Source organism: Triplophysa dalaica, chromosome 21 (assembly GCF_015846415.1).
Source record: "Triplophysa dalaica isolate WHDGS20190420 chromosome 21, ASM1584641v1, whole genome shotgun sequence".
NCBI classification, from domain to species: domain Eukaryota; kingdom Metazoa; phylum Chordata; class Actinopteri; order Cypriniformes; family Nemacheilidae; genus Triplophysa; species Triplophysa dalaica.
Genome location: NC_079562.1, coordinates 1,150,551 through 1,167,500, shown reverse-complemented (window position 1 = coordinate 1,167,500; position 16,950 = coordinate 1,150,551). Strand labels below are relative to the sequence as shown.

Here is a 16,950-nt window from a genome sequence, read left to right as displayed (position 1 = left end):
GAAAAATAAATTTGACATTTCTCAAGATATCTTCTTTTCTGTTCCACTGAAGAAAGTCATTTACAGGTGTCCGGCCACACGAGGAGGAATTAATGATGACAGAATTTGATTTGTGTGTGAACTGTTCCTTTAATAACACCAACATATTAATCTTGAAAAAAAACAGCTTTTAAGTTCGGGGATATTAATGAGATACTAAAGTGATTTCATCGTATGGGTCAGTCGTGTAAGGATAGAACTGGAACAATATTCATTTTAAAACACATTTACATCCGTCAAATGCTTTTATTCAGAAGCAGCACTGCATTTAAAGGAACAGTTCACCGTAAAAATAAAAATTCTGTCATCATTTACTCACCTTTAAGTTCTTCCAAGCTGCATAAATTAATTATTTTTAGTCTGGGTCATCATTTGCTTCCATGCTAGAAATATTTTAAATAATTTTTGTTCTGTTAAACACAAAATGAGATATTTTGAAGAATGTAGGAAAGCAAACCGTTCTGGGGCATCTTTGACTACCATTGTCATTTTTCCTACCATGGAAGTCAATGATGTCCCAGAACTGAAAATTGCTAACATTTTTCCAAATATCTTCCTTTGTGTTCAGCCAAACAAATACATTTCCATTTTGGGTGAACTGTCCCTTTGAGGTGCACATTATCTGTTCCCTCAGATACATGAAGTATAAATCTTCAGTTCAAAAACTTTGGATGTGGATCAGGGACAGTTGAATCTGTGTGCTGTCAGTGACTATGAGAGCAGCTCAGTTCAGTTCTCATGATATTTAATACTAATCAGTAAATAATGAAAACACAATACACAGATTATTTATGCAGTGAGCTACATTCCAAAACACCTTCACGTGTCTGTGTTTGCAAATGAGACGCTGGATTCTCTCACGTGTTCTGTGTCGAGCTGTTAATGTAACTCAAGGTCATTTTAATTAAAACTGCTGCTGATAATGTCATGACATCTGGTCTAAAACAAGACTCGAAGCATTCGCAGCAATCAGCGTTCTGTAGAACACACACTCACTGAGTTTTTAAGCCACCATTAAATGAGATGAAACACACACACACACACACACATCTCATCTGAATAAATAAACCCTACAGCAAATCCAAACGTGTTTAATGCAAATGTATTCTGTTGAGACCATTCTAAAAAAGTGGCGTCCTGTAAATTTTTCAAGTAAATAAATAGGAGTATTTAGCATGGCTTTCTGCACACTTACTACACTTATCTTGAATTTTATTTGACAAAAACACTTTTGTAGGGACTTATCTAAAATGTTCAATTGGTTCAGGCAATGTTTTGTGAATTTAAGGAACAGACTGTTGTTACAAATGATGCCAACTGTAAAGTCACCATAAGATTTTGAGTTGATACTGTATTCGATTTTTTTCAGTGATATCACCCCTGTAAATCTATGCGTGACCCATTTAAATGCCATGATTTTTGTCCTATAGATGCCAGGGACGGATTATGACTTCAAAGGGCCCCGGGGCCACCTTCAAGGGCCCCACCCACATTTTTTCAGTTCTTTCCCTTAGCTTTCCCTTAGTATTCACAGTTATAGAAAGTGAAAGTTACGATGATAATGAATATTAAAACCCTTCTTGCTCTTCATCAAATGGCTGTGCTACACTAAAAAGAATCTGTATAGGGTTTAAAGAAGTCTAAGATACACAGCAAAAAATGTCCCAAATTAAGGCTTATGAAACACACGCCCTTAATGAACTGCCAAACATACACACATTTAATGCATCACATAAATAAAATTCCCCCTTGAAACATGTCTTCAAACATCAAATCATCACGGAAAAGCTTCAGACAATGTGATGTAATTTAATTTATAAATTAATTTCTAATAAGATCGATTTCATAAGTTAAAGTAACATAAACATATGTTGCCATGATTTGTTGATAATTTCATTTTTTACAGGTTATCCACACAAGCCATGTATAGACAATGGGACCCATATGTGAAACGTAAACATTTGTTTTCATTGTTGTTGGGTTTTCCAAACCAAACTGGATGGCACGACATTGATGCCCATGCAGGGCCCCCTCGGGATCATGGTAGTCAAGGCCACCGGGCACCGGTCAGTAATCCAAGAACGTTTGATTTGAAGTGTTTTGTAAATGAACATTGTTAGGTTTTTTAATATCCTCGTGTTTCAAACACAAACTACTCTTCCAGTTTTTCATGTTGACTTTGACACATGCTGATGATTCTGAACGCTCCTGCTGTATTTGCCCTGCGGCCCTGAAGTCAGAAAGTGAGCAATTAATGTGTATCTGTGTTAAGCCGCTCATAAAGTTCACAAGAATCTCTTCAGAATGTCCCACTCGCCTGCGCGCTATACAAACTCCTGTTCAGAAACAGACTTTACCTGACTATTCTTACCGTCTTCACCCGGGCGGCCGACACCTCACGAGGCGTGTCAACTCATCGCTGGTGTCACGGTGAAGTTTACTAAGGTTAAGCGAGGCTTTGTGGAGGTGTGTGCGCAGAAATGTCTCACCTTTTGTCAAAACATGCTGCAGGACAAAAGCGATTCAGAGGCCGCTGGCACTTTCAAAAGCACTTTGAGACAACAATAACACGCGTTGAGTTTCACCATTATTGCTTTTGTTACAAAAAGCGCAAATTTGTCAAAATATTGGTCAAAATGTTTACAACTTTTAATAAGTTAACGATACCTTGTGTTTGAGAAAGATTTTATTTTATTTTATGTGAACAAACTGACAGTGTGAGAACAGTGTCACAAACAGGCACAGACAGATTTCTGCTGTACGGCCGGTGTGTTGAAACACGTTGTAGCTTCAGGGCAGGATGCTGAACGGCAATAAACAGTTAACAGTATTTATTCAAGACCTGTTTGCACAGGTGAATTCAAAATCTAGCTTTGTTCCGACACACTTTCTGAAGATTTATATGTTGTACACCTGGAGCTAAAAACAGGAAAACTTTTAATAGTAAATTCATCAAAAACATTTACTGGCAGAATATTAAGTTATTTAACATTTATTTGTAGCATAATTAAGTTCAACAAAAATAAATGTGTCATTATTTACTCATCGCATGTTGCTCCTGTTTAGCTTTCTTTTGGCGCGCAAAGAAGCTTGCGCTGCTCTTATGTTGCAAAAGTACATTTCAAGTTATCGAAAGTCTTGTAAAGCATATAGTTTTACTAAAGGCTTAATTTAAGCGTTATGTCATTATAAATCTATCTTGCACTGAATCTATACAAAAATATCATTTATTTCCTCTCATGTTGTCAAACCCGACTTTCTTTCTTCTTCAGAACACAAAAAAAGATTTTCAGAAGAATGTCGATACTCAACCATTATTGAACCCCATTGACTTCCATTATATGAAACCACTGAGACATTTCTCAAAATATCTTCTCTTGTGTTCCACTGAAGAAAGACTCGGATACAGAATACAGGATGAATGAATGCTGACACGGTTTTTATTTTGGCTGCACTGTCCCTTTAAGACAATCCCGCGTGTGTCGTTGTTGTGTGTAATGTCAGATGGTCAGTGTGTTCTCAATCACAAAGCATCTGTCAGTGTGGTTAAAAGTGCTCAGATTAAGAGAAGTTGATTTGGTGAAGGTTATACTGATGGTTTAGCGTCTCATTCCTCTCCAGACTTCTTCTTTAACACTGATATTTTAAGCTTTGCTGAGTGCTGCGTAAATGGAGATTAAAGTAACATCTGCAGAGGTTCTTCCACCAAGAACTCGTTGTGTTAATGCTATACTGATCTGCACATCTATATCTGTCTATCTAGAATGGTCTGTGCTTGTATTATTAAATTGTATTTTGGTACCAGAACAAAAGTAGTTTGTTTATATTAACCACCTTAGTCTCAGCAAAATTAGTTTATACAATTCTTAACCACAAAAATGATCATAACCTCCCGAAACTATTGCAACATGAAAACATTAGTACATGCAAATGAGCTGTTCGCGTCCGGCAGCGCGGATTGGCGGCGTCAGAGCGCGTCGTCACGCGGGGGGCGTGTCCGCCTCTGTCAGTCAGGAGAGTGAGTGGAGCGCGTCAGTGATGAGCGGAGCGGCGAAAGCGTGTGAGCTCAGCCGGCCGGAGGCGATCAGAATGCGGCCGCAACTCTAAACGCGCACCGCTCCCGTTCCCTGTGACGGCAACACTGAACGGGAAACATGAGGAACAGCCGCCTGTACAGCAGAGGAGAGCTCTGGGTGAGATTTCTGCGTTTATCTTCATTGAGAAACTTTCTTTGAAAGGATTAAATGAGACCAGTTCGTTTAAAATGCCCTTAAACTTGGTTTATCTCACTCGCTGTCACTGCTCACTGATGAACGTTGTCGTGTTTATTTCATATATTTCGGGTAGTGTTTGATCTTAAGTGATTTATTTAATTTATTTCTGTTCCTACTGATTTCATATTATAATGAGTCTTGTTCTGTGTTTTTGAGGTTATTTTAGTGTCAACTGAGTAAATACTGTACATAAAAAAGCGATGAACAGTCAACAAACATTTACCACAGTAACCACAGTTTCACACTTATTGTCAATATGTACGTCAGGTAGTTTCGTCTTGACCTTAAATAGCTTTAAAATTTAAGACAGATTTAAGCTATTTTAAAAAGATAAGTATTGTTTTTTGTTTACTTTTACTTATCAACAATAAGTGTAGTAGTATGTAGTTATTATGGTGAAAACGGTGGTTACCACAATATGTTTTTGTTAATATTCTGTCATGTTAGTGACAGCTGAATGGATGTGGATGAAGATTTAGTATCTTACACCTGTCAACCTTCAGTACTGAATATTTAACTTAAATGGAGGCTTATTGTTTTTTAATAAAGCATATTTATGACTCTATTTTACTGTATATACTGTATATACACAGTATATATAAACATATATATATATGACTCTATTTTACTGTATATGCAGTATATACACAGTATATATATATATATATATATACATATATATATATAAGACTCTATTTTACTCTGTGTATATATATATATATATAAATATAAGACTCTATTTTACTGTATATACAGTATATACACAGTATATATATATATACATATATATATATAAGACTCTATTTTACTGTGTGTATATATATATATATATATATATATATAAGACTCTGTTTTACTGTATATACGGTATATTCACAGTATATATATATATATATATACATATATAAGACTGTATTTTACTGTATATACAGTATATTCACAGTATATATATAAAGACTCTATTTTACTGTATTAATAGTTGTTTAAATAAGTACGAGGTCCATTTTTAGTTCACTTGTGGTTTGGTAGTTCTTATTAGTAATTTTTCTGTTTCCTTTCCATTTCAGGCTTTGTGCATTCTCCTCCTTTACAACAGTCAACTTTCCTACTCTTCAAATTTCAGTCATCTCATCTATAAGATTAAAGAAGGATTACCAAAAGGGATACTAATAGGAGCTATCGGGGACGAATTAAACTTGGATATCTCCGTTGATCCCCCTCGTTCGTTCAATCTGGAGCAAAAGACCAGCAGCCAGCAGTACGTGAATCTGAACAACACCACGGGTGAGCTGTACACATCTGCCGTGGAGATCGACAGAGAGTCTCTGTGTGCAGACTCCCACGACGGCCAGGGCTGCTCAATCTCTCTGGACGTGCTTATCCTCCCTCAGCAGTTCTTTCAGCTGGTTAAGATTCAGATCTTCATTGAGGATGTCAACGACAACCGGCCGCATTTCCCCGTCGAAGAAATCCGTCTGTCTGTGCCAGAGAATGCGCCGGTAAACGCCAGATTTGCGGTAGAGCAGTCCGCTGTGGATCCTGACATCGGGATTCACAGCGTTCAGACGTACTGGCTTGTTAATGACTATGGGGTTTTTACTTTAGACGTGGAGGAGAACGAAGGAGGCGAACTGACGCCCTTTCTTATCATTACTGAGGCGCTGGATAGGGAGAGGCAAGCTGAGTATGTGACGGATATCATAGCTGAGGACGGCGGCTCTCCCCCACTTTTAGGCACCGCCACTTTGAGGATTATTATCACAGATGTCAATGACAACTGCCCTAAATTCACAGAGTCGCAATTGAACATTACTCTTTATGGGAATGCTACTAAAGGCATGCAGCTGGCACGTCTCCAAGCCTACGACCCTGATGAGGGAGCCAATGCTCAAATCACATATTCTTTCAGTGAACGGGTTACACTAGAAAGCAGAAACTTGTTTCATTTGGACAAAACTACGGGGGTGCTCAAACTAGCAGGTAAAATAGACAACAACAGCGGAAAGCTTTTCAAGCTGATTGTACTGGCCAACGGCCCGACGTGCATTCCAGAAGTGGCAACAGTTATGGTTCATGTCGTCAAGGAGCCCTCGGGCCCACCGGCTATTATGCCTCGGTACATCGCCTCAGAGAAGGACGGTATCGTCAGTCTGAGCGAATCCGAGCCACCCTTTTCCCCAATTGCGTTCTTCACCATCAAAAACACAGACCCACGGCAGACTCTGGAGTGTTTTTTGGAGAGCACCGGTCCGTTTAGACTTGTACCTTATCAACGTTTCAAAAACGAGTACCTGCTTGAGACCACTGAACCCCTGGATTATGAGCAGCAACAGGATTATGAAATGACCATTGTGGTTCGTAGCGCTCACGGATTAACGGTTCGGACCGTCCTGAAAATTCACGTGTTGGATGTTAATGACAACGCTCCGGTTTTCAAGCAGTCGCTCATAGAGATCACAGTGGAGGAGAACAACCCTCCAAATACGTTTCTCGCCCAGTTTCAGGCCACCGACTTGGACAGCGGCATCAGGGGCGAGGTGTACTACGTACTCGGTGTGGACGCCCCAACCATTTTCCACCTGGACAAATTGACGGGGGTTTTAACCGTGTCCACCTCTCTCGACCGGGAGGAAAAGGAAACCTACAGATTCATGGTGAGAGCGGTGGACCAGGGAACGCCAAGAAAGGAGTCGATCGCCACCGTTATAATCACCGTTCAGGATCGTAATGACAACAGCCCTCGTTTCATCAACAAGGATTTCACCTTCTTCGTGCCAGAGAACTTTCCAGGCTTCGGGGAAATCGGGGTGCTCACCGTTACGGACGCAGATGCGGGGGAGAATGGTTGGGTGGCGCTGTCCATCCTGAATGGCAGTGACATCTTTGTGATTGACACGGGTCGAGGAGCGTTACGGGCCAAAACCCCTCTCGACAGGGAGCAGCAGGGAACGTACTACATCTGGATCGAAGCCGTTGATGGAGGTGAACCCGTCCTCTCTTGTGTCACTTTGGTGACCGTTCTTCTCCTGGACATCAATGACAACCCTCCAACTGTTCTGTTCCCCCAGTCCAACCAGTCCTACATGCTGGTGCTTCCCAGCACGCTACCAGGAACGTCTATAACCGAAGTGTACGCCGTGGATCGGGACACAGGAATGAATGCGGTGATTGCTTACAGTATCATCAGGAGGACAGACGGAGAGCCGGGGTCATTTGACATCGACCCGTACACGGGAAACATCACTCTGAGGAAAACCCTGAGCAATCGAGGTCTCTACAGTTTGTGGGTCAAGGTCAGGGACCACGGTCAGCCCGAGCTGTACTCTACGGTCCTGGTCAACCTCTTTGTGAATGAAACGGTGAGCAACGAAACCCTCATCCAGAGCCTGTTGCCCAGGGGAACTGATGTTGACCCCAAGGAGATCCCTCCTGTCAAAGAAGGGCGGGAGGGTGAACGAGTGCCAATCCCATGCAGCGAGTATCAGGTGCTATTGCTCTCCTTGACGGCTACTTGCCTGGGACTCTTTCTGACCGTTGTGTCGCTGGTTACGTACATTTGCTGTAAGAAGGTCAGAAAACCAAAAAAGAAACGGTTGGACGTTGAGATTCCTTTGAAACTGAACCATGAGATGGTGGATAAGAACCCCATGGAGATTTCCAACATATGACGCTGTCCTGCTGAGACCCCTAAACTGCCCAAAATCATCTGTTTACAGCATCTCTCCAGTCTAAAGTTATATGAAATTGTAAATATTGTGCATATGGTATGTTTTATAACTACACATGTATATGTATATATGAAAGGATCAGATTTTTGCATTTGCTTCCCAACAAGCTTTTTGTGTATTTATATTACAAGTGTAAATGGTGCCCTCACCACAGCAGTGTGTTTGTGTCAAAGTGTCTTTTGTCCCCGAAGCCCAACACTGGGATGACATTCTCAGGCTACGTCCACACTATGCATTTTTTTCTCCGTTTTGGCCTTCCGTCCACACTGAGACAGCGTTTTTGTCAAGGAAAACTGAGCTTTTTAAAAACGCTCTCCAAAGTGGATGCTTTTAAAAACGTTGTTTACGTGTTGTAGTGTGGATGAGGAAAATGGTTTGTCATGCGAGGTAGTCATGTGACTGAGTGCCGAAGCTTGCATTAGCACTAACCTGCACTATATGGTGATGTCAGCGTTTTCAGACGTTTCAGTGTGGATGACCAGCCATTGGCAAACGCTTAAAACGCTAGTGTGAACAAAGAGTGTTTTCAAAACAAAAGCGCATTAGTGTGGATGTAGCCTCCGTTCCAATCGAAAAGAACACTCCTCATGTGTAGAACTGAGTTATCTCAAATGAAAAAATCTGTGTCACGCTGATTTGTTTTGTGTTTTGTGTAGGATACAGTGTTCGTATCTTTTGATGATAGGTAACGTGTCTTTTAGGTCCCGGATGTCTTGGTGTGTGTGTGACGACGTTTGTTTGTGAGCTCAGCTAGTTTCTTTCCTTCAAAGATGCACCTTTACACCTCCCCGATTTCAGTTGTCTGACGTGTAAGGAACTCATGAACATTAAAGTGCTTTATTTTCTTATTAATGGCTTGGATGTGAAATTCTGTGTTGGATTAGAAACTAAACGGGTATTAGCTGCTGACTGGACTCAGTCTGTGCCAGTCATTACTCACAGAGCTAATCTACCCGAATGTTCTCATATATAAGCATGAGGGTTTGCTATCTCTAGGTCGAAGTTTCAAAGAGAATCCGAATGAATCTTGATTTTGACTCCGTGTGCATGTTTGCGTTCTGATGGAATCAGGATTTTTTTGGAAGAGATGAAAACGTTATCATGCTATGATAACCGTAAGAGGTCTTGTTTACTTTAGATGTTATCTTCTTAAGAATCCTCAGGGATACATGGAATCACGTTGGGTAAGTGCAAAACATGCGCTTTGAAGATGTAAAGGTTCGTGACTTTCAATTTAGCTTGTAATTGCTTGTTTTCATCAAGCATCTAGCGTTGGATTAACTGCGTTCTTTGTGTGCATTCCTTCTGTTCGTTCTAATCGGCCTTTTTTGTATTCAACCAATAGGACGTGTTCTCCAGCGTCCCAGCCCATCAGAGGTCAGAGCAGGAGTGTGCGTTTAACATGTCATCTCTCACGAAACGCCATTCAACAGACAAGCACGGCATGTCCACTCACCACTTCTATTATGTCAAAAACCGGTTTGGTTTCATTTTTCCCTTTCTCTCTTCTGCAACACACAGAAGCACTCTTTCACTCGCAATGGAAACCAGGCATTTAAAACCGCAGGAAGGCAGTAGGGAGATAAAGTATCGAGGCTCGGCACCGTGCGGGTTGCGAGCGGGGCCTGCGCGTCAGGTTCATGGGTAAAGCAGCTTACCTCACCAGCAACATGTGTTCACCCTTCAGAGCAGACAATTGTGTTCCTGTATCTTAAAGGGATAGTTCATCACAGAATAAAAATCTGTCATCGACTTTTCTCCATATAGTGGACTTCAATGGACTCCAAACGGTTGAAGGTCAAAATGATAGTTTCAGTGCAGCTTCAAAGGGATTTAAACGATACCAGACGATGGATAAAGTGAAACGATCAGATTTTGTATACGAATTACGTATTTTGTGAAGTCATGAAGCGCATCGCAGAACAGAGCAAGGCAAGCACTCGTGTTTTTAAAGCATATCCTTTTTTTATGACCGATTGTTTCGCTATATAACACCTTTTTTCATGGTCTGGTGGTTTAAAGTCCTTCGTAGCTGCACTGAAACTGTCATTTTGACCTTCAAGCGTCTGGAGTCCAGTGAAGTCACTAGTGTAATGTTTTCATCAAAAACCTTCAATTCTTTTCAACTTAAGTAACAAACACATAAAGATCTTGGATGACATGAGGGTGAGAAAAATGATCATTTATTTTAAAAGTGAACTCCTCCTTTAAGTGCCTCTGTGATGCCTCTAGTGAGTGTAAAAGTTCACTTAGCTTTTATTCATATTTGTTGATGTACATTGAAACGGTGTACCAAGCCTGAAGTGCTTCTCCTTTTTGTTTGTCGACGTATGATGACGTGTTTGAATAATAAGACTCGCGTTGTGGATCGTAATCCTATGAGCATCCTGAAGTGAAACACCATCGTTCCCTATGGCGCCGGATGGAACAGCTTGGCTGAGATTTTAGAGGAAGAATGCATTTAAACCCCTTCAAAAAATCTACTTGAGTTGACAAACACTTCTTAAAGCTCTTCATGACTATGTTACATTTTATTGAATTGATAAAGCGAGTTGCTAATTCTTATGAATTCATCTCATCCACGTGCTTCTGTATAAACTGCTTTCGCCCCGGGGATGGTTAGGTCTTTCTAACAATCATAAATTTCAGTGGCAACATTGTAAAAACGTGTCACTGTACACTGTAAAAATCAACAAGTAGGAATGGTTTGTGTTTATTTTTGTTGTTTATTATAATTTTTTAAGTAAATTTTACTTTTTTATGTACAGTTTTTAAAGTAAAATATTATTTAAAAAGCTTGTAGAAATAACAAATTTTAATAATAAAATTAAGTAAATCCTACTAGTCCAGCTTGCCTGAATTTGACTTCTGATCGACCTCTGAAAGAATCAGTTACCCTTGAGTAGTTCTACATTAATTTAATAGAATAAAATATTAATATAAATTAATCTTAATTGTAATATCACTAATCAGACCGATAAACAAACATAGAAGTTAACTTCGAGTCAGGCACGTGAGCCCGACGAAACCGTCCAGAGTACAAGTTCATAGAAAATCACAACCTTATAAAATAGTTTTGTTTTCCTGTGGGATCAGATTGACTGCAACTTTTAATGAAGAAAGTTATTCACTGTTTAAATGAATGCAAATGAGAAATATAACTTTATATCAACCAAATATCTCATTCATCTCTGTGATGTAACTCATAACAAACTAAATGACATTCCTGTTAGAGAAGATGAATTAAAATAGTCTGACTATATTTATCACAAGCATACCGTGTGCTCAAAAAACAAAGTCTTTTAAACATTATGAACAAGAGAAAGAATTCAACACGCAGCTTTCTTCTCTGTTCTTTATTTAAATGTCATTTAATACATCCAGTCCTGCAGTAAAGTTTGATCAGGTCATTTTTAATCTGAACTGTTGATTATTCATGTCACTCTATAAGTATGTGTGTTATCGGCCTGCGGCGCACACTCGGCTTTCCTCTCCATTCTCACACCTGGCCGGATGATTTGGTGCCTCTCGCGGCCTCAGACGGCGTTCTGGATCAGCTCAACAGCGACCAACACAAACAGAGACATTAGCCTGCAGACGTGCGGCGTGATTGCAGTCGCTACAGTGATGGAGAACCTGTGAGAGACGCCCAACAAACAGCGTCTGATGAATAAAATAAGACCTTTACTCCCTCCTGTACTCACTCTTATAGCTGCTCAGTGTAACGCAGACATATTAAAATATTGTTCACATTTCATTTAAGTGGGGTTTTTGTCTAGGCTTGAAGGTTGTGAATTAGAAGTGCTTGTAGAAATTAAAGCTCTTGCTTTAGGAAAAAGGCGATGAGGGTTGTGAACCTTTCTGCTTCTCTGAAAATGATTTGCAATGTTTATTTTAACCATTGGGATCCTTTTTCCAAGTGTATTGAACAAATGCTTCATTCTTACGAATACACTTCAGATTCATTTCAATAAGTGTACTTAAGCAAAGTTGTAAATATTTGCTATGTAGCCTAATAAGTAGCTCTACCGTAAAGACTCAAGAGGCAAGACGACATTGCAATGATATTATTGAACTGATGGAAGATTAAACGATAAAGTTCTTCCCTGTCTGTAGCTCAATTGCTCAGGGTCGTAGATTCTTAGATTTAAAGTACTTATCACTTTTAGTTTAAAAGAAGTATACACATATCACACTTGAATAGATTTCGTAAGGGCGCTCTTGAAACCAAAGTTTCTAAAAGGTTTAGTGTTGGGCTGCATGGTTCTTGAAAGAAGAACCAAAAAGTTTCAATACAGTCAAAAATTGTTCTTTAGACTATAAAAAGAAAGAAATGCTCCTTTTAACAAACCAATAATGGCTCTTTTGTGGAAGTGATGTGAATGAATGTATGATCTGTAGAACGTTTGAGCGACAGAAAGACTCTGAGAATGTTAAAGTGACAGTTCACCCAAAAATAGACACTTCTGTTATGAATTACTCATTCTCTAGTTGTTCCAAATCTGTACTAGTTTCTACGTGTGGTTAGACCTAGAAAAAGATATTTTGAAGAATGCTTGGAACCAGACCGTTCATGGACCCCATTGACTACCACAGTAGGAAAAATAGCAATAGTGCCCCAAAACTGTTCGTGTCCTACATTCATCAAAATTTCTTCTTTTATGTTCAACAGAACAAAAAAATGCAAAGCAATTCTAAAAAAAATAAGTAGAATTTACTTTTAAAAAACTGTGTGTAAAACTTGTGCAAACAAACGCAGAAAATGAAGTTCATCTTCTAGTTGTTTTTCACAGTATACTATCAATGTGAAGCACAATCTTGAGCATTTTTCAATAGCATCAGCTGGACAAACACTGACAAGCGTCACTCAGTAAAGAAGTACTTGGCAATTGTCATTAGACAACTTCATAACAACTGTGCTAATGTCATTAAGCTTGTCATCACATTTGGGACGTGTCAAGAGTTCCTCTTGAACTTTTTCTTACAGAACCTGAGCTGAGTGTTCGTGCGACGACGGGTGACCAAGCGTGACGTTTGACACGGTTTATCATTCCAGATAAGTTGATAACCATCTGTTCTACAGATGAAAGGAGATTCAAACGAAGTGGGTGTGCTGTATCGGGCACATGGCCACAGATTTCCCTGCCAGATAGAAGTCGTTCATGTGTCTGCCACATCCAAACCACAGTCAAATGATTGTGCAAAGCAACGCGTCATACTGTAGGGTACAGGGGTGACATTGTTACTTAAAATCTGTTACACTGACACTCATTTTACAGAAACGCTTCGAATTAAAATAAATTGTGTAAATGACTATGGTGGTACTGTAATATTTTACATTGTGATTTTAGGAAAAAACATACCGGTTAAATATTTCTACACCTTCCTTAAACCTGTTTGACCTCCAGCATCAATACAGTTACAGAAAATCTTGTTCTTGGAGTTTCCTCAATCTTCTGATGTGATGTTGCTTTAAAAACATGACGTCGTAAGTTTTTCAATTGTGTTTCAGATGCAACAGGTTTGATTTCAGTGCATGTACTGATAACACTGTGTCTCGAATGCACTTTTGCATCTGCCAAATGCGTAAATGCAGCTTTGCCTCTTTGGTCAGATTGTGTTTGTATAGATTCAGAGGTGCATGAATTCAGGATGTTGTGTTATGAAAAGCACGGTACTGTATGTATTTTCCTTTGGAAAGTGTGGGATCTGAAATTACATTGAATTATTAAGCGTGTAGACAGCAAGTAATTACTATCAGTCATGCTCCGATCCCGTTTCCAGATTGCCTTTATACATCCTCTATGCTTTGAATCCAAACAAACGCGGCCACACAATGGAACCCGGGTTTGGGTTTCACACACCGTCGTCCCCCGCCACGCCGCCATGACACCAGATCCTCCTTCATCTTCTCGCTCCTGTCCCAGCTCTTCAATAATGCATTCAGACATTATTCTGCTCCTGAAAATCTCAGCCTTTGATCGAATGGCTCTTTCAGGCTTCTGATGCAATAGAAAATAATCCAGAGCAAACCTTTTGATCCATGGCGGGATTATGTTGTCTATTTCCCGTCTCACTCCATATAGCGACCTTTCTGTAAGCGTATGTGGAAATTTTGGGCTAATTCAGTCGTCGGGGTCTGTGAAAGATGTTTGGGTATTGCTGGTAAAAGAAGAACCGGCCTGAAGACATTGTAGATTGATCTGATTCATTCAAATATCTAAAAATGTTTACGATTAGAGCTTTATATAATAAATGATTTGTTGAAATGAACGAGTGGAAGGAAAGTGGACTACGAATGGTCATTCTTACAACAAAGTTTATTCAAGTTTGCAATTAGAAACGTCTCTTTAACCGATAATATGAGAATGTATAAACTCGATCTACTTTCTTCATCTTCGCAGAAATGACATTTACATTACATATACTGACCGAAAAGTCAATTTGTCCCATACTTACACATTATATTTTAATGGAGAAATAATAATTAATCATACTTTGAAGTATACTTGTAGTTTCGTTCTCTTGTAATGCAAATCAAAACATTCTAGTTGTCTCTACTCAAAAGTCTCCTATACTGAAAACGTCAAGTTTATATTTATTTTTAGGCATCACATAATCCCCAGTTTTCCAGTTGTTTTGACCAAAGGTTTCTCCAAGCGCTCGTATACAAACATTTACAGTATCTTCTGTGTTTCCCATCATCCTCTCTGTTTTTCTCACGTTGGCTGCAGTTTTTCAGTATGTCAGTCGAGTCTTATTTAGATGCTAATGATGTTTTGTGGATTTCAGACGCATTATTTGCTAATGCTTTGTTTTTCTCTGAAGCTCTCTGAAGCGATGCATTCATTCATACAGGGGAGAAATTGCACACAATTGACTCCCATACACAAACGCCATCATTTCTCTAGACTTCATCATGTAAACCTCTTTTGTTTTTTAATGCACACGGTCACAGTATCCCCATCAACTCATATCATCCGCTGTCAGATGATTCTCACACATGCTACATGTATATAACATATCTTATATTAGCAAATCTCCAATAACAGTCCCATTACGTAAAGACAATTTAACATTTAACACCACACACATTTTTGTACAGAAAAATGTAAAGACAAGCTACACATTTAAAACCCTTGGTATTGAAAGAACACATGTGCAACTTTATCACCACATGTATGTGATGCATCTTATATCTTTGGAATATTTTACAAACAGACTTTGATATAAAATACTGAACACATTACTATAAATACAAACATGTGTATTTCTACACAAAGGCATTATTCAGAAATAAGCACTGTATCCTTACTTCTCCATTGAATTTACGTCTCTCATCATTTACAACGTTTTTGCGGCAAAGCCAGAATACAATTATAATGTGTAGATTTGATTCTCGACGGTTCATTTCTTGATGGATGGCGTCTTTATAATTTAATACCGGAAGGTGTTTCTGACCTCAGCAGACGTTTGTGAAAGCAGACGTTTTCCTGCCAAACGCTGATCGTGACACGCATGTCAAAGTCACACAGAAATTTCTGACACACATCACTCGTATGACAAGAGAAAGATATGAGAAAACTGTGTACAGAATAAACAACAACACAGAGATGAATGCACTTCTTTCAACTAAGATTCTTTTACAGTAGAGTCTTTATGAAAAACCTTTTACTGTACTTGAAGTTAATTTTACCATGTCTACTTAAAGTACATTTTATTTTTAAGTTTACATTACGTAGAAATGATAAAAGTGAACTTGTAAGTAAATTTTAAGTGTCACTGTAGTAAAGTTTCAGTAGACAACTATTTAACTGTTTTACGAGAAGTACATAAGTAGATTAAAAATATGCTTTCTTTTAGTTTAAAGTTATACTGATATCAGACTTTACAAATTGTTTTTTTATGGAAACCTACTTATTATATTGTTTATTGAACCCATTTTTACATTACAGTAAGTGTGCACTAAATTCGTTTTAAAAATAGACATTTGTAGTAAAATATTTTTATATGCGGCGTCATTGGCCTGAATAATTTCTCACACAATATTCAAGTGTCTGTGGTTATATTTCACTCTAATGGTGCCCCAATATCAAGAAAAATAAGCTGTTCTTCTGTGTGGGTTTGTGGTTAGAACAGAAAAAACCAGGAGCAAAATTCCAGATCATTTCACTTGCGATAACCTTAGTGCACGCAAACATCCAGAATGTCCCTGTTATCACATTGTCTCATTGAGCTACTGATCCCTTAATATTTTGACTGTTAGTGTAAAACATCAGTATGAAACATCAGATGTGTGTTATGTGATTTTTCTTCATTATATGATCATGTTTCAAGCTGTTTCATAACATCTCACTGTGTGTGTTGATGTGGGAGAGAGGAAGTTCACATCAGGCTAAACTAGATTCCCATAAACGTCTCGTCTCTGGTTTTAATGAAATAAATCTCCTCACGTCTACTGGAAACCCTCTTCTAACATCTCACTGTTTACTCTATTAGTGTTCCCACTGAAACTTTGATGCACTGCAGAGGCACAAATCCTCCTTCTGGCAAACTCATTTTATAATGTCTCTCTCCCCCCTCCCTCCCTCTTTCCTTCCCTCTTCTCTCTGTCCCTCCTGCCCTCTCTCTCTCTCTCTCTTTCTCCCTTTGAACGCAACTCAGACAGAGTCAAAAAGCAAAGATTCCAGTATGTACAGGTTGGCATATATCCAGACACATTCAATGTTGATTGCTCTACTGTAGTGGCCTAAATCCCTTTTTCCATATCACATACAAAACTATATCTATTTCTACAGAGGGTTTTTCACTGGATACACTGGAAAGACCCCATGAATACATGTGCATGGATGAAGCTGGGTTTAATCTCACCAAAAGGAGAAGTAGTGGCCGTAATGTGATTGGCCATC

At 39.1% G+C, this 16,950-nt stretch overlaps 1 protein-coding gene across 1 annotated transcript; it reads left to right on the top strand.

Annotated features, from left to right (window-relative positions):
• The first annotated feature begins 4,044 nt into the window (after nucleotides 1–4,044).
• Nucleotides 4,045–8,889, top strand: LOC130409912 (protocadherin-20). Its single transcript, XM_056734122.1, has 2 exons — nucleotides 4,045–4,232; nucleotides 5,381–8,889. The coding sequence occupies exons 1-2, from the start codon at nucleotides 4,194–4,196 to the stop codon at nucleotides 7,979–7,981; spliced, it is 2,640 nt and encodes an 879-aa protein (XP_056590100.1). The 5' UTR covers nucleotides 4,045–4,193; the 3' UTR covers nucleotides 7,982–8,889.
• The last annotated feature ends 8,061 nt before the right edge of the window (nucleotides 8,890–16,950 follow it).